Source organism: Microcaecilia unicolor, chromosome 8 (assembly GCF_901765095.1).
Source record: "Microcaecilia unicolor chromosome 8, aMicUni1.1, whole genome shotgun sequence".
NCBI classification, from domain to species: Eukaryota; Metazoa; Chordata; class Amphibia; order Gymnophiona; family Siphonopidae; genus Microcaecilia; species Microcaecilia unicolor.
This window is the reverse complement of record NC_044038.1, coordinates 223,005,999-223,024,377: the sequence shown is the minus strand read 5'-3', so window position 1 is coordinate 223,024,377 and position 18,379 is coordinate 223,005,999. Positions and strand designations below refer to the sequence as shown.

At 49.6% G+C, this 18,379-nt stretch overlaps 1 protein-coding gene across 1 annotated transcript in view; it reads left to right on the top strand.

Annotated features, from left to right (window-relative positions):
- RIMS4 (regulating synaptic membrane exocytosis 4) overlaps positions 1-18,379 on the top strand; it is a 139,495-nt gene that overhangs the window by 99,848 nt on the left and 21,268 nt on the right. The window contains exon 4 of the mRNA XM_030212126.1: positions 15,286-15,398. Coding sequence (XP_030067986.1) covers positions 15,286-15,398 — 113 coding nt within the window. The remainder of the gene's footprint in view (positions 1-15,285; positions 15,399-18,379) is intronic.

Below are 18,379 nucleotides of genomic sequence, written 5' to 3'. Positions count from 1 at the left end.
AGGTTAGACAGGAAAACAAAAAGCGAAGAGGGAAATCCTCACGTACAACAAAAGCAATGGACACAAAGAGTGAGGACGAGTTGAAGAGGAAATCAGGAAGTCTTTATTATTAACTAAATAAGGACCCAACATGACCGTGTCGGGTCGTTATTTAGTTAATAATAAAGACTTCCTGATTTCCTCTTCAACTTGTCCTCACTCTTTGTGTCCATATCCAGGTTAGAAACATAAGAACATAAGAGTAGCCATACTGGGTCAGGCCAATGGTCCATCTAGCCCAGTATCCTGTTTTCAAAACTGTGGCCAAGCCAGGTCACAAGTACCTGGGAGAAACCCAAAAAGTAGCACCATTCCATGTAGAACCCCAAATAGTAGCAAGATTCCGTGTAGAACCCCAAAGAGTAGTAGTATCATTCTATTCAGAATCTCCAATAGTAGCAAGATTCCGTGTAGAACCCCCGAAGAGTAGTAACATTCTATTCAGAATCTCCAGTAGTAGCAACATTCCGTGTAGAACCCCCGAAGAATAGTAACATTCTATTCAGAATCTCAAATAGTAGCAACATTCCGTGTAGAATCCCCGAAGAGTAGCTTCATGGCAACACTCCGTACTACAAATCCAAGGGCAAGCAGTTGTTTCCCATGTCTGTCTCAATAGCAGACTATGGACTTTCCCTCCAGGAATTTGTCCAAACCTTTATACATATACATTTATACCTGCTTTTTGAAATGCACACATGTCCAGGGGTAATTTACCCAAACATACTATTATCCACATATTGGGAAGGCAATCTTATAAAAACCTTTCTAAATGCTTTCTAAATGTCCCTAAAATGCTTATTCACAGCAATGTCTTTTAAAATGTCCCCAATCCTATCTGTATTATGTTGGCTTCTGGGTCTGTCTGTCATTGCACTAAAGAAATTATTTCAATAAACACAGAATTGAGCTCTGACACCTTTGGATCTATTCCCAAATCAGAAGGGTCAACAGAAACTTTGGATAGAGGTCAGTCTCGGAGGATGCCTTAGCATCTGTTCTTCTGATCAGCTGATCTGACAGGATGGCCAGGCCCTACCCAGCTGCAAGAAAACAGGGACATCTAGTCCCTTCACATTTATGGGAAAGAAGGACAAATAAATAAAGCAAAGTATGAAAGAACTGCATATGCTAAAGACTGACAAGAAGTGGGGCTAATCCCTGCAGGGATTTCTACACACAGGCAAAATGTTTGAGTGATGTACTGTGCTATATCAGTAAAGGTTCTGCAGCGTGCTGTGATATGTCTACAGACCCCAAGAAGGGTAATCAGTCACACTGAACCCCAGCAGAAGGTACATAATCTTCTCCTCTGTGTCCTGTGCCATGATTCAGACGTGCTGATTTCGGTAGGAATAAGCCCTGTACTATTGTAAAATTCTTCTCACTGCAGGTCACCTGCAGCTCTGGATACAGCCATGTTCACGAACCAAGCGTGACTAATTTCAGAGCCCCTGCCTCTCCCTGGAGGAGGAGGGGGGAGCAAGAGTGGTTTGTATGTAAATAGAAACTTGACAACATGTTCGTTTTAGCACTTGTGTACTTCTCAAATATACCATTTTCTCTTGCAATGATAAATAGATCAAAGAATGCTTCTTTCTCCTCTAACAGGAAATACGCATTCGTCTTTCTCATAGGAGAAAGGGCCGAGTGCAGTGGGCTGAGAATCTGGGAAACTGGGTTTGATACCCACTGCATAAGTACATAAGCATCGCCTTGTTGGGACAGACCAAGGGTCCATTGAACCCAGCACCTGTCACCGACAGCGGCCAAAAGAACAAGCAATTTGTCCCGCCCATCCTAGAAATGCTGTATTATTTCCTCGTCCATTCAATAACATTCTATGGCTTTTTCCTCCAGGAAGCCATCCAACCCTTTATTTGAAGTCCGCTAAGTTAACCGCCTTAACCACTTTTTCCGGCAGCGAATTCCAGAGTTTAACTACGCGTTGAGTGAAGAAAAATTTCCTCCGATTCATTTTAAATTTACCACACTGCAGCTTCATCGCATGCCCCCTTGTCCTAGTATTTTTGGAAAGTGTAAACAGACACTGCACATCGACCCGTTCCATTCCAGTCATTATCTTATAGACCTCTATGATATCTCCCCTCAGCCGCCTTTTCTCCAAGCTGAAGAGCCCCAGCCTCTTCAGCCTTTCCTGATAGGGGAGTCATCCCACCCCCTGTATCATCTTTGTCGCCTTTCTCTGCACCTTTTCCAATTCCACCATGTCTTTTTTGAGGTGCGGCGAATCCATTGCCCAGGTAAAAAAAAACTTAGTTTGTGAGTCCATAGGGACTGAGAAAGTACCTGAAGTACCTGCACATAATACATGTAAATTGCTTTGATTGTATCAGAGAAAGGCAGTATATGAAATTCATGGCCCTTACCCTTTACACACAGGTTCATGATCAGCTGCAAAGACAAGTCAGACTGAGGGTAGCTAAGGACACCAGAATGATAGATTAATTTGACAGGAGTCTAGATTAGATTAGGTACGGGCATTCGTTTGAAATGACATGGGAAATGTAAACAATATGCCTTCTTTCCTCTTTTTCCTTCCTCTCTGTTCTTTTCCCTCCCTGCTGCTCATCAGCTTAATTTTTGTATTTATTCTCCCTTCCCTCTTGCCATCAACTGTCATTGTAATTCTCTTCTTAGTTCATTGTAAGCCGCTTTGGGGCTGCGTTCCGTGGCAAAAGGCGGGGTATAAATGATCTAAAAATAAATAAATAAATATGTCCCATGTAGTTTCACATCTTTAACCCAAAATGGCAAAGAAAAATGACACTTTGGGGGGGTTTTATTCAGTGTTATTACAGGCATGTTATGGTGCCGGCAAACCACTCCGATCCCCTCCGATTCCTCAGCATCAATTCCCCCTCCCCACCCCCACCAATGGAAGAGGCAGTTGATGCTCTTCCCCAACCAATGGAGAAGCAGTTGATTCTCTTCCCCAACCAATGGAGAAGCAGTTGATTCTCTTCCCCAACCAATGGAGAAGCAGTTGATTCTCTTCCCCAACCAAAGGAGAAGCAGTTGATTCTCTTCCCCAGCCAATGGAGAAGCAGTTGATCCTCCCCACCTGATCTCAGCCACGGATCGTACTGGAGTCCCTGATGCTCTAGTGGAAGCAGGAGTGATCCCCATCAGTGGCAGCCCTACCATTAGGCCAGCTGAGGTGGAGGCCTCAGGCGGCACTCTCCAGGAGCGGCATCTCCCCCCCCCCCTTCCCTCCTCAACCCATCAGGGATGGGTCAGCTGATGATGGGTCAGCTGATGATCTGTTTACATACATAAGTATTGCCACACTGGGACAGGCCAAAGGTCCATCAAGCCCAGCATCATGTTTCCAACAGTGGCCAATCCAGGTCACAAATACCTGTCAAGAGCCCAAAAAAGTTCAATACATTTTATGCTTCTTATCCCAGAAATAAGCAGTGGCTTTTCCCCAAGTCCATTTTAATAATGGTCTATGGACTTTTCCTTTAGGAAGCTGGCCAGACCTTACTTAAACCCCGCTAAGCTAACCACATTTACCACATTTTCTGGCAACGAATTCCAGAGTTTAATTACATGTTAAGTGAAGAAATGTTTTCTCCAATTCATATTAAATTCACTACTTTGTAGCTTCATCACATGCCCCCTAGTCCTAGTATTTTTTTTGAAAGAGTAAACAAATGATTCATGTCTACCTGTTCCACTCCACTCATTATTTTATAGACCTCTTATCATATCTCCCCTCAGCCACCTTTTTTCCAAGCTGAAGAACCCTAGCCGCTTCCCTATACCCCCCCCCCCCCCCCCAGGAGAGGCAGGGGCTCTGAAATTAGTTGTGCTTGGTTTCTGAACATGGCTGTATCCTAGGTTGGCTGCTACCCAGGGCGGATCGCTGCTGTGCACCCCCCCCCCCCCCGGGGTGCAGCGGCGTCTGTCCCCCCAGGGTGCAGCATGACACCCCCTCTCCGGTGCAATGACACCCCCTCCCCGGTGCATCAAGCCCCCCCCCCAGGTGCATTCTTGGCTGCTGGAGGGTGCAGAGAGCAGCCTTGCGCCTGTTGGCACCACTGGCTTCTTGCTCCCTCTGCCCCGGAACAGGAAGTAACCTGTTCCGGGGCAGAGGGAGCAGGGAATCAGCGGAGCTGACGGGCGCATGGCTTCTCTCTGCACCCTTCAGCAGCGTGCACCCGGGGTGGACCACCCCCCCACTGCCCCGCCCTTGCTACGCCACTGCTGTACCCAGAGCTGCAGGTAACCTGCAGTGGAAAGAGTTTTAAAATATTACAGGGTTTATTCCTACTGACATCAGCACGTCTGAATCATGGCACAGGACACAGAGGAGAAGATTATGAACCTTCTGCTGGGGTTCAGTGTGACTGATTACCCTTCTTGGGATCTGTAGACATATCACAGCACGCTGCAGAACCTTTATTGGTATAGCATGGTACATCACTCAAATATTTTTGATGATCAGGAGGTTTAGGTTGTGATGGGCCAGGAGGGAGTCAGAGGAGTGATGCTGATGTTAAAAGTGAAGAAAACAAATTATTCTTTGCATACATATCCCTCCTTAGCCCAATGGGTGGTCAAATCAAATGCAGAGGTTCGTGTTCCCTCCCCCCATCCTCTTTTTGAGTTATGGTATGTTGACTGGAAAGGTGAGGGGTATATGTTTAAAGCTGAGCTTGTTTTTCAATTCCCCCATCTGCAATTTGAATATTTTTAACTCAGGAAGCCTATTGAGGATGTAGTTGAAGTGGTTTGTCAACAGATTCTTAGTGTTCCTTTCTTGGAAGGCTGCATGTTTGCCATTTTCATTTATTGTGTGATAACACTGCACGTCCCCTTGAGTGTCAAAGTGGTTTACATGGAAATCAGTAAGCATGCAAGGTATACAATGAGAAATGCTTGAGCAAGCTCTGATCAATTATGGGTCATGCATAACAAATCAGCTAAGGTCTGCTTTGCCGTGCTGAGTCTGAGACTTGCTTGCCTCCAGTGTTAACCAGAGGTAGTTAAAATAGGTCAGATCTTCTGAGCTCCACATAAGGCCCCTGTGCGGGGGCTAAATATGAACTAAGAGCCAGGTTCAGTAGCATTTTCGGTCCGGTATTAAATTGACCAAATGAAAAGAAGCATTGTGTGCAAAAATGGTTAAGCATTTAATGGAAGACATCTGAATGAGATTGCCCATGCTTTTATTCTGAATTTAGCGTGCTGACAGCCATAGGCGCAGGGCCGTGCCGATGCGGTAAGCGAGGTAAGCGCCGCAGGGGGGCGCCCACCTCTGGAGGGCGCCGCCGCGGTGCTTACCCTCGCCCCGCGCCGCAAAGGCCTTTAAATATTTCACCTGGGTCGCAGCAGCGTCAGTGAAAGCGCTGCCGACCAGCAAGGGCGGGGCGGTGGGGGCGGTCCGCCCCGAGTGTCATAAAAAAGGGGGGTGCCGCCGCTCCCGCTGCTCTTCTTCCTGGCAGCCCCTCCCCCGCACCAGCCCTTTAAAAATAAATTGCCGACGCGATAGGGAGCGCAGCACCTCGTGTGCAAGTAAAAGAAGCGGATCCGATCATCTCATTGGGCCTTTCCTCACTGTCCCGCCCTCCTCTGACGCAACTTCCTATTTCCTCTAGGGCGGGACAGTGAAGGAAGGCCCAATGAGATGATCGGATCCGCTTCTTTTACTTGCACACGAGGTGCTGCGCTCCCTATCGCGTCGGCAATTTATTTTTAAAGACCGGGTGGCAGGGAGAAGACGAGGCAGGGTGAGGGTGGGGGACAGATGGGGTGAAGGTGGGGGGGACTCGGATAGCAGAAGGGACTGGGTGGGAGACAGATGGGGTGAGGGGGACTCGGATGGGCAGAAGGGACTGGGTGGGGGCCAGATGGGGTGAGGGGGACTCGGATGGGCAGAAGGGACTGGGTGGGAGACAGATGGGGTGAGGGTGGGGGGCACTTGGATAGCAGAAGGGACTGGGTGGGAGACAGATGGGGTGAGGAGGACTCGGATGGGCAGAAGGGACTGGGTGGGAGACAGATGGGGTGAGGGTGGGGGCACTTGGATAGCAGAAGGGACTGGGTGGGAGACAAATGGGGTGAGGGTGGGGGCACTTGGATAGCAGAAGGGACTGGGTGGGAGACAGATGGGGTGAGGGGGACTCAGATGGGCAGAAGGGACTGGGTGGGAGACAGATGGGGTGAGGGGGACTCGGATGGGCAGAAGGGACTGGGTGGGAGACAGATGGGGTGAGGGTGGGGTGCACTTGGATAGCAGAAGGGACTGGGTGGGAGACAGATGGGGTGAGGGGGACTCGGATGGGCAGAAGGGACTGGGTGGGAGACAGATGATGGGGTGAGGGTGGGGGCACTTGGATAGCAGAAGGGACTGGGTGGGAGACAGATGGGGTGAGGGGGACTCGGATGGGCAGAAGGGACTGGGTGGGAGCCAGATGGGATGAGGTGGACTCGGATGGGCAGAAGGGACTGGGTGGGAGACAGATGGGGTGAGGGTGGGGGGCACTTGGATAGCAGAAGGGACTGGGTGGGAGACAGATGGGGTGAGGAGGACTCGGATGGGCAGAAGGGACTGGGTGGGAGACAGATGGGGTGAGGGGGACTCGGGCAGAAGGGACTGGGTGGGAGACAGATGGGGTGAGGGTGGGGGGCACTTGGATAGCAGAAGGGACTGGGTGGGAGCCAGATGGGGTGAGGGGGACTCGGATGGGCAGAAGGGACTGGGTGGGAGACAGATGGGGTGAGGGTGGGGGGGCACTTGGATAGCAGAAGGGACTGGGTGGGAGACAAATGGGTGAGGGTGGGGGCACTTGGATAGCAGAAGGGACTGGGTGGGAGACAGATGGGGTGAGGGGGACTCAGATGGGCAGAAGGGACTGGGTGGGAGACAGATGGGGTGAGGGGGACTCGGATGGGCAGAAGGGACTGGGTGGGAGACAGATGGGGTGAGGGTGGGGGCACTTGGATAGCAGAAGGGACTGGGTGGGAGACAGATAGGGTGAGGGGGACTTGGATGGGCAGAAGGGACTGGGTGGGAGACAGATGGGAGAAGGGGCATGGATCTGGAACTGGGGTCTGAAAAGTGAGCAGGAGGGAGAATGGGGTCATGCCTGGGGCAGAGGTGGATGGGAGAATCAATGGATCTGGAACTAGGGGCAGCCGCAGGTGGGAACTGGGAGCCGAAAAGAGGGGGCATTGAGAGAGGGGGGATAGATCCTGGATGGAATGGGGAGTGAGAGGGAGGGCAGACCCTGAATGGATGGGAGGGGGAAAGAGAGAGGGCAAATGGTGAATCGAAGGAGCAGAGAGAAAGGGCAGACAGTGGATAGAAGGGAGTGAAAGAGCAGACAGTGGATGGAAGGGGCAGAGATAGAGGGCAAATGCTGGAGGGAAAGGAGAGAGAGAGGGCAGATGGTGGATGGAGGGGGAGAGAGAGATGGCAGACTGGGGCAGATGGTGGATGGAAGGGGCAGAAATAGAGGGCAGATGTGGATGGAAGGCACATTAGAGAGGGCAGACACTGGATGGCAGAGAGAGAGCGAAGACAGATGCTGGATGGAAGGAAGACGGTGAAAAGAAGATGAGGAAAGCAGAAACCAAAGACAACAAACTGTAAATATATATTTTTATTATTTTGCTTTAGGATATAGTATTTTAGCTGTGTTAATAAATGTTTATAAATAGAACATGTAAATAAGGTAATCTTTTTATTGGACTAATTTTAATACATTTTGACTTAACTTTCAGAGAACAAAACCCCCTTCCTCAGATCAGGATAGGATACTGTAACAGCACTATACTGTATTGACCTGAGGAAGGAGATTTTGGCCTCTGGAAGTTAAATGTATTAGTCCAATAAAATGGTATTATTTTATTTTCTGTATTTGTTTTATTTCTATTTGTTAATTTGTAAAGTGGTGATTGGTATTTGTTAGTTTTTTCAAATTTACATCTGCTGTCTTTATATTTTGCACAGTACTAGGAGACATTTTCTGTTTCTGTGGCGTTGCATTATATGCAGAGTCTGGCATTGGGGGTTCAGTTTAATTTTGTCTAAATAGAAAGTTTATGATTACTTATTCTATAGTGGATTAGGGTGTATCTGTGTTTGTGAAAAAGACATGGCTTTCAGTTGGCATTGACTGTGCAGGATCGACGATCTGTACTATTCTGTCTGGTTTCGTTTTACAATAGGTGAATTGATGTTCTAGTGCTCACTGTAGTGCTTAAGATGCTTTCCTTTTCCTTGTGTGACTCATAGAAACGACTGCTTATGGTATGGTAAAATTGCTCTATAGGTCGTGTTTTGTATTCTCGGTATGCCTAGTACTGGATTTGGGGGGGGGGGGGGGGGGGGGGTGTTAAAAAAATGACCGGCCCCGGGTGTCAACTACCCTAGCTACGCCACTGCTGCCGACGTCTCCCTTCCCTTGCACTCGTTGGTTCCCACAGTGTCCCGCCTTCTTCTGACGTCAGAAGAAGGCGGACACTGAGGGAACCAAGAGCGCAAAGGGAAGGGAGATGTCGGCAGCGCTCCACTTTCACTGACGCTGCTGCGACCAGAAGTAAAAGATTTAAAGGCCCCAGGGCGCGGAGGGAAGGGCAGAGAGGCATGGATGGGAGGGCAGAGAGGCATCGATGGGAGGGCAGGGCCCAGGGAGAGGACAAATTGCTGGAAGGGGAGGGGAGAGAGGATTGCTGGCTATGGATGGAGGAGGGAAGGGCAGAGAGGGACAAGGATGGACATGGGGGCCCAGGGAGAGGACAAATTGCTGGAAATGGAGGGGAGGGGAGAGAGGAGGATTGCTGGCTATGGATGGAGGAGGGAAGGGCAGAGAGGGACAAGAATGGACATGGATGGGAGGGCAGGACCCAGGGAGAGAGGAGAAATTGCTGGAAATGGATATAGAGCAAGAAATGAAGAAGAAAGGAGAAAAGTAAAGAAATAAATGGAAAGGAAGCCCTGGAAATGGAGTTAAGAGGACAGATAGCAGCAGAATCAGATACTGGACCAGCATGATTGAAAAAAGAAAGTCACCAGACAACAAAGGTAGAAAAAAAATCATTTTATTTTCATTTTAGCATTTGGAATATGTCCACTTTGAGAATTTACATCTGCTATCTTATTTTGCAATGTATACCAATTTGTTTCTAAGAATATTGCTGACAATTCCTTTCAGTGTGGCAAGTGGTGAGCGATCATTTTCATGGGGGGGGGGGCGCCAATTGATAGTCTGCAGGGGGGCGCCAGAGACCCTAGGCACGGCCCTGCATAGGCGCCCCGTATAAGAGGCTTGGGGAGGCTAAGCCTCCCCAGCCCAATCGTGGACTTCCGCTTGTGATGTAGCCCACCCCCCCGCCCCGCGCATTTTGATCTTTTATTTCCGTGGCAGCGACGTCAATGAAGAAAAAGACTACAGGCTCGCCGCCAGCTTCTCCCTTCTCTCTGCACACAGTGTCCCGCCTTCTGCGGTGATGCATTTCCTGTTTCCGCGAGAGCGGGACACTGTGTGCAGAGAGACTCACAGAAGCAGAAGCCTGCGCGGCCACATTGGTGATCTACAAGGGCCGACTTCACTAGTGGAATAGCAACATTCCATGTAGAATCTCAAATAGCAACAGTGGAGGAGTGGCCTAGTGGTTAGGGTGGTGGACTTTGGTCCTGGGGAACTGAGGAACTGAGTTCGATTCCCACTTCAGGCACAGGCAGCTCCTTGTGACTCTGGGCAAGTCACTTAACCCTCCATTGCCCCATGTAAGCCGCATTGAGCCTGCCATGAGTGGGAAAGCGCGGGGTACAAATGTAACAAAAAAAAAAAAAATGTGCCGGTACTCAATACCCCCAAGTACCCCCTCAAAAAAAGCCCTGCTACTACGACTGTAGTACAGTGTACTACTGAGACTGTGAGCCTGCTAGGGACAGACCCAGTACCTGTAAAATGAAGCTGTAAACCGCTTAGATCAGTGCTTCCCAAACTGTGCGCTGCGGCACGCTGGTGCACCGTGACAAACTTGCTGGGGTGCCGTGGCAAATCCCGACCTCCCTCCTGCCCAAACTGCTACTGCAGACAGCAGCGCTAGAAAAACAAAAACCAGTGGTGTACCTAGGTCGGCTCTCACCCGGGGCGGATCGCCGATGCGCCCCCCCCCCCCGGGTGCAGCACAATACCCCCCCCCCCCCCCCAGCGCATCAACTCCCCTCCCGGTGCATTCATTGCTGCTGGGAGCAACCGCGCGGCTCCCTGCCCCCTCTGCTCCGGAACAGGAAATAACCTGTTCCGGGGCAGAGGGAGCAGGGAAACAGCGGAGCCGACAGGCGTGCGGCTGTTCTCTGCATCCCTCCAGCGGTGTGCACCCAGGGCGAACCGCCCCCACCACCCGCCCTTGCTACGCCACTGACAAAGACAACAACAACAAAAAGCAAGCGCATGGCTGCAGCAGCCTTCAAGCATGTACTGTCAGTTCTGCCAGTCCTCTCCCCCCCCCCCCCCCCGGAACGTGCGGGGGGGGGGGGGGAGGTGCAGAGGACCAGCAGAGCTGACAGCGGATGCCTGAAGGCTGCTGCAGCCCCCTGCTGGCTTTTTTTTCTTTTTGTTTTAAGTTGCAGCCACTGGGGACAGGGAGCAGATGGCCTTCAGGACTCCCTGAGGCGACTGCCAAGGAGGTTGGCTGAAAACAGGAAACGGGATGAAGTCAAAAAGTTGAAGCCAATAGGTCAGTCTCTGTTTCCCTTTCCATTCAAAACAAAGCAAGCAACCCTATGAGTTGCTGCATCCAAGTTGTCATTCTTTATTGTTGGTAGCATTTTTTATTTAATCTCACTTATATTTTTAAACATGCTGGCTTGTGCAGCATACAGATGTACAAAGAGGAAGCATAATAATGGAATAACTTTTCATAGGTAGAATAGTAATTTGTTATAAATCGTAATCAGTGTGTCATTTAGAGGAGCTGGTTTTAGGGACACCCTAGCATTGTTATATTTGTGCAGAGAAAAAAAATGGAGATGTGTGTGACTGGGGCGGTGGGGGGGGGGGGGGGGGGGGTGCCGTGAAAAATTGCTCAGACACAAAGGGTGCTGTGAATTGAAAAGGTTTGGGAACCACTGAATGAATAAATATTAGGGATTATAGCAGGGGCGTAGCGGGGAGGGGGGGGTCCAGAACCCGAGGTGAGGGGGCACATTTAGCACCCCCCCCCCCCCCCGGCACCGCCAACCCGCAGCCGCCGTCGCCTACCTTTGCTGGCGGGGGACCCCAACCTCCGCCAGCCGAGGTCCTCTTCTTCCGGCGCAAGACTTTGTTCTGTTTCTGTGAGTCTGACGTGCAGGACAGAAACAGAACGAAGTCTTGCGCCGGAAGAAGAACATCTCGGCTGGCGGGGGTTGGGGTCCCCCGCCGGCAAAGGTAGCCGACGGCGATGGTGGGGGAGGGTTGGCGGCGGGAGGGGGGTCCAGGGCCAAATGTACAGGGGCCCAGGCCCCCGTGGCCCCACGTAGCTACGCCACTGGATTATAGGGTCCTTTTACTAAGTTTCAGTAAGAAGTGACCTCAGCACACCCTTACGTGGGTTTTTCCTGCTCGCTAAGGCCATTTTTACTGCAGCTAGAAATGGGCAATTTCCTACATTTTACGTTAATAGCCACACGCACCTACCGACACCTATTTTGTAAGCAGTAAGGGCTCATGCGCTAATACTGTGGTAATCCCAGTTGGTGTACAGTATTGTAGCTGAACTAACTGATTAGTGTGGAAATGCTCACACTCTGCCCCCGCCAAGAAAAACTAAATATCTTTTAGCATGTGGTTACTCTGTGCAGATTTGGAAATTACCACAAGACACCTGAGCATCAGCAGCGTATTTAGTCAAGGTGCATGTGTTGCGTATGCACCCACTGTCATACCACCCCTCCCCCCCCCCAGCCCATGCATTTACCATCATCTCTTCTCCAGTCTTTGCCTGGGCAGTGGCAGCGGCTCTCATATCTGTATCATGTTACTGATTTTATAAATTACCTGGGGGAGGGGGTGGAGTGGTAGCAGAAATGTGTTTTCATCGATAACTTTTACCACTGCGTTTGCTATGCTGACTTATGAGATTCTAGGTGAATCAATAAATCTGAATTAAAAAAAAAAAAGGCAAGACGCAGATGTTTTTTCTAAAGCATGTTATTTAAGATTTCCTGCAGCTTTGTAAGATCTTTGCTGTTTCAGGATCAACCATTAAAGAGTATTCAACCTCTTAGAAACAAAAGTGCAAAATATAATGAAGCATATCGATGCCATTATATACGTCTTCCCGCTGAGATGCTGGGAGCACAATTAATGGCAGACAAATACAGGCAAAAATGTCAAATTCTTCTTATTGAGAGGGATGTGAATGAAAGCATAATAGCGGCATTTTGGTGATTAAATGTATGCTCATTGTCCACTAAAATGTGTTATTTTGGACTGATACCTTTTAATTTTTTTTTAAATTTAAGAATGTTTATTTGGCAGTACTTTGGGTTTTTTTTGTTTGTTTGTTTTGTTTTTTTGTGGGCTTATTGGCATCCGACTGATTTCCATCGCACTTGAGTGGCTTTATTGATCATTAATTGTACCATTCTTCACCCATATTTTGTGATTTTCTACAGCAAGTAATCAGACCCCTGATTCAGACGGTTATTCCGTTGAAACACGGCCCCGTGTCGGGTCATACACTAGTATGGTGCTGAATAAAAGATGTTTTTATCGATGCCTAGCTGTAAAGCATTTCAAGTTTGCCACTTGCAGGGACTGGAGGAATGGAGGTACCTCCTATGCATGAGTGTAGTTTAGGGTTAGCTGCCATAATAAATTCTGAATAGAATGGGGTGTGTGTGCGTGGGGGAGTTGTTTCCAGGTTTAGAGGCTGTCTGGTTTATAATTGTCATGCAGTATTTTGATTTCCTTCCCATGTACCTAGCTTGCAATGAATAATAGCTTTTTGACCAGTGGCATATTTAGAGAATTTGTCGCAGTTCTCTGTGTACTGTACATGCTGAAAAGTATGACTTTTCCATAAACCAGTAACAAAAAATAAAGAAAAGAAACCGAGACTCTAAAAATACTACTACTACTTAACATTTCTAGAGCGCTACTAGGGTTACGCAGCGCTGTACAAAGAGAGACAGTCCCTGCTCAAAGAGCTTACAATCTAATAGACAAGTGAACGGTCAGTCCGATAGCAACAAACAAGATAATGAAGAGTCCAGTAATAATACAAAGATATATGGTACTGTTTTTAAAAACGAGGAAAAGACCTCAAAACACTCAAACACTTACTATGATTCCGGCGTCTTCCAGTGCTGTCTTCAAAATGACTGCACTGGGCAGGGCAGGGTAGCATCCACTGGGCCACCAGGCATTTTGGGGGGTTGTTGGGAGGGGTCGGTGGGGACTGGAGGTCCACCGGACCGCCACCTCTCATGTCACTGTCTGGCTTTGGGTTTGGGGGCACTAGGACTGAATGATGGCAGGGGGTCTGGGGGTTCCAATGGACCTCCGTCTCCTGCATTTGACAAATCTGGGCTTTTGATAGCCCAGACCTGTCAATCAAGTGCGGAAGGATCATGCGCCCATACTTTTCCCCTATGATCAGAGCTAATAGCGTGCCTAAATTTGCATGCTGTTAGCTCTGATCAGGGGGGTGTTATTGCCCTGTACTGTTCAGGCGCTAATTTTAGAGCTGTGTTTGGAACAGCGCAGGGCTTCTCATCATCGGGGCATTAGTGCACTTATAATGCTGGCTAAGGTAAAGGTGTATTTGAAGACACGGCAGCATTCTCTATATTGTTTTCATGGCTCTGGTGCAAGGTATTACGTACTCTAGACAAACCTCAGAAACTGGAGGTAGGGTTTGCAGAGCATTGGGCAGGAATGGGGAGCCCTGTCCAGCATGCATTTTCATTCTTGCAGGCCCCCAATCCTCCCTCCAAAAGCAATCAAGGCCCTGGTGACTAGTGCCCCCCCCCCCCCCCGGCACAGCTTCACAGGGCTCAGGAGGTGCAGCAGACCTCCAGCCCTCTGCCACTCCCCCCCCTGATACAAGGGCCTGAGAGGAGCTGGAGATGTGGTGGATGTCCAGCCCACCTAACCCCCCCCCCCTCCAAGAACCAAAAAGAAAGTAAACCCTTGTGGCCCAAGTTTGCTGCCACCTGAACCCTGAGCTTCCCTGGTGGCCTAGCGGAGCATCCCCCCCCCCCATACCTTGTCGCTGGAGGAGGGAGTAGTGCACTCGTCCAGCACCATCTTCAAAAATGGCGGCACCCTGCCCTGCCCATTGCATCCTGATCATCTGCCTGTTGGGGAGCCTCCAGGAGAGGGTTGAGAAGAACTGACTTAATGATCTCTACGCTCAGCTTGGCTCATCCCTTCCAGTTGTTCTTTACTGAACTTTATTTTTACTGACCTTTTAAGCTTTTAATAGTAGGAGCGTTTAGGTCTGGATCAACGTCTAGCGTTTCGGTACAGTACAGTGGTTCCCGAACCTGTCCTGGAGGCTCCCCAACCAATCAAGTTTTCAAGATTTCCACAATGAATATACATGAAAGAAGTTTTCATGCAAAGGAGGCAAATCTATTTCATGAATATTCAAGGTGGATATCCTGAAAACCAGGGGCGTAGCCACGGGTGGGACTGGACGGGCCCAGGCCCAGCCACTTTTGCTCCAGGCCCGCCCAGCCTCTTCTGCCCGCTCTCCCCGTCCGCGTGGTCTGCTCACATTTACTGCCCTGAAGCGCCGTTCTCCCTCCAGCACCGGCGATTCCTATAGCCAGCCTTCTGCCAGCGCGCGTTGTCGGGGCCTCTTCTCAGGCACGTCCCGCCTACTCTGCAACTTCCTGCATCCCACCTTTGTGGAAAACAGGAAGTTGAAGAGTAGGCGGGACGTGCCTGAGAAGAGGCCCCGACGACGTGCATTGGCAGAAGGCTGGCTATGGGAATCGCCGGTGCTGGAGGGAGAACAGCTCTTTAGGTCAGTAAAAATGGCCAGAACTGACCATGTGCAGGGGGCGGTGGGCGGGCGGAGAGGAAATGCGAGGCCTGTGCCCACCCAGTCCACCTCCAGGCCCATCTAAAAATTAAACTCTGTCTACGCTACTGCTGAAAACCTGACTAGTTGGGGAGCCTCCATGACAGGTTTGGGAGCCACTGGTGGTGTAATTGTTAATTAGCTCTTCACTTGCACCTGAAGTTTTTCCAATCTGCTTCTCCATAGCTTGAACTACAGTGGAATGTGTCTGGCATCTGATGGACAGTTTAGTGACTTCCTCTCTGGCATGGGTCCTGCACAGTTCGTTGGTCGTCAGACTCTTGCAACCACATCAATGGGTGAGTACTATAATATATCTGCAACCATAAAATGAATGATAAAAGGTCCCGACTAGTCAGGGCCCTGTTTACTAAGCCACGCTATAGGCACGCTAGTGTTTTTTTTAGTATACGCTAACTCTAGACACACCCGTGGGAATATATGAGTGTCTCTAGTGTTTAACGCACACCAAAAATGCTAGTGCACCTTAGTAAACAAATCAATTTATGCATCCAGCTTTTCTTACATAAGTACACAACTGTGGAACGCTTTGCCCAGCACCGTGAAATCTATCCACAACCATCTTAACTTCAGGAAGTCACTGAAAACCAACTTGTTTAAGAAGGCCTACCCCCCCCCCCCCCCCCGACCCAAATTAACTTTCTACTTCCTGTGACACAGCAAAACTATGGACCGTTTTGGACTTTTATCACAACCTCCTCTATATTTCTTTGTTGCTTTTATTTATGTTTCTTATATGCCTACTACTATATTGTGTATTTGTATTTTACCGAACCGGACCCTGCCTCTACGGTATTGTGTAAGCCACATTGAGCCTGCAACTAAGCGGGAAAATGTGGGGTATAAATGTGTTAAATAAATAAACAGGGCCTATAGTCCTCCATTGCCCCAAGCATAGGAGCCAACTTTTCAAAATTATTGGGGGTGCTAAGCCCAGTGGAAATAACCCCTCCCTGGACACATACATGGAATTTTCTCAATATTGGGGGTGCTCAAGCACCCACAGAGTCAGCTCCTATGGTGCAATATATAGCTTAGATTGTGAGCCCGATAGAGCAGGGCCACCGAAAGGGTGGGGGGACTGGCAGAGGGGGAAAATTCCCCAGGCCCAGCCTCCAAGGGGGGCCCGGCGCCGGGTTCTCCCTCTCCTGACGGGCCCCGAGTGATCGTGTCCCAACAGGAGCAGGAGAGAGAAAACTCCGGCGCTGCTCATCACTCACCTCTACCGCCGTGCCAAGCGGCTGCTTTTCCCCTCAGGTCCATGCTCGATTTTGAAACCAAGCATGTGCGACAAGAGAAAAAAAGCAGGGGCAGGGCAGGCACAGAATGATGAGCGGCCTGGATTCTTCCACAGGCGGGGCCTTGGGATCCCTGCCAGCCCCAAGGTATCTCAGTTGCAACAGCGGTGATCCTGGGGGGAGGGGGCAGCAGCGTCAATGATTGGGGGTGGGTGGGGGGTGACGGCGGCAGCAGCAGCAGCCCCAGCCCTGCCCCGGGCCCGACTCAATTTCTCAGCTTCATTAGAGAGAGTGCAAAGTACATGCATCAAAAACAGAATTACTGCCCGGGCACACGGTAGCTGAGAATTAGTTCTAATTTGATGCACATTGGACAGGCATGGACGTCTACCCGCCTTAGTAAAAGGACCCCTTAGGGTGGAGATTATGGAATACTATAATTTATGCGCCTGTGTACGGTTAGATGAGAGCGTTTATGCCGGCCATTGAGCTACCGTAAATTCTCGTGCCTAAAGTTAGGGGAGTAAATGTGAACTTACGCACGTATTCTAGAACAGCAGTTGTGAACACAGCTGACCTTATAGAAGACCCTGTTTACAAAGGTGCGCTAGCGTTTTTAGCACGTGCCATCCATGTAGCGTGTCTCTAGCACATCTTAGTAAACAGGGCCCAGAATTTGCTTTTAGCACGCATCATCCTGGTACTTAATTGTAGATGATCTATAGAGAATTGCCCCCTAAAGATACAGAAATCTGAGGGAGCAGTACACAGTGGAGGACAGGAGGGGGTAGGGGTGCACTGAGGGTGGTCTGGGTCCCCCACCCGGCTGCTGCCTGACACCCCCCTTGCAGCAATGCTGCTTCCCCCCCCTACCGCTGCAGCCAACTCCCCCACTGCCCCAGTCATACCTGCAGGGCCCTGGTGGTTTAGTGGTCTCTGCAGGGGGGGGGGGGTAAAGCAAAGCTATTTCCTGCCTGCTCACTGCCGCTATTCCCCCATCTGCCGGTGCTGCCATGTTTTCAAAAAGGCGGCTCAGACTTCCCGAGGTTGTCTCGCAGGTCTCGACAGTCTCACGAGACTTTTGCAGAGAGTCTCGGCCGCCATTTTTAAAATACGGTGGTGCCGGGCAGGGAGACTAGCGGCAGCACAACGGGCAGGAAAGAACATGTTTCCTTCCCCGCAGAGGCCACTACACTAGATCACCAGCGGTGCACCTTTAAAGGTAAGACTGGGGAGGGCTGTAGTGTGGGGGGGGGGGGCATCCGGGCAGAGCCCCTGGGCCCTCAGGCACTTCCCGGTTGCCTGAATGGTCAGTCTGCCTCTGGGAGGGAGGAGGTGTGAGGATCGGGTTACTGATGTTCACCAACTGGGGAAGAGATCCCAAGGTTGACTTTATCTAGAGATTTCAAGGAGGTGGAAGGGTTTGATCAGAGTCAAGGAAGAGGTATAACTAGTAGAATAAAGAAGTAAATGAGAAGTTGTACAGGAGACAATCAACTAGAATGCAATCAACTTTGTAACCCGGTACACTCATTTTGGGGCAGGGAAATAACCTGCCTGAAATGGCAGTTTCAACCATAAATGAAGACATGCTCAGAGCAGCAGTTAGCAATCCTGAATACTCCAATGTGCAAACTGGATGAGCTATGCTGCCCCTTTATCTGCCATCATTTACTGGAAGATGAGCTGGAATGGGTGGGTTTTTAATTATTTTCCTAAAGGCAGAACAATTTAGGGAAGTTAGGAGAAAATTTAGCTGGTAGCATAGAAAGGTGAAAAAGGGGCGCTCTCTAGGTTGCCTTTTGAAAGGATGGGGAAATACATTTCTCTCATCGATTGCATATTACTAATGTCCCTCAAGATATGACCAAATTAAACATTTTAAATTGCTTCTCTAACCCCTGATACCCAGAACTAATAGAATGTGCTGATACCGTTAAAAAATATGTTTACTAGAACACAAATGTTAAATTGGCATAACTATCTGTTGACTAAGCACTGACCTTGAACGAATTTCATTT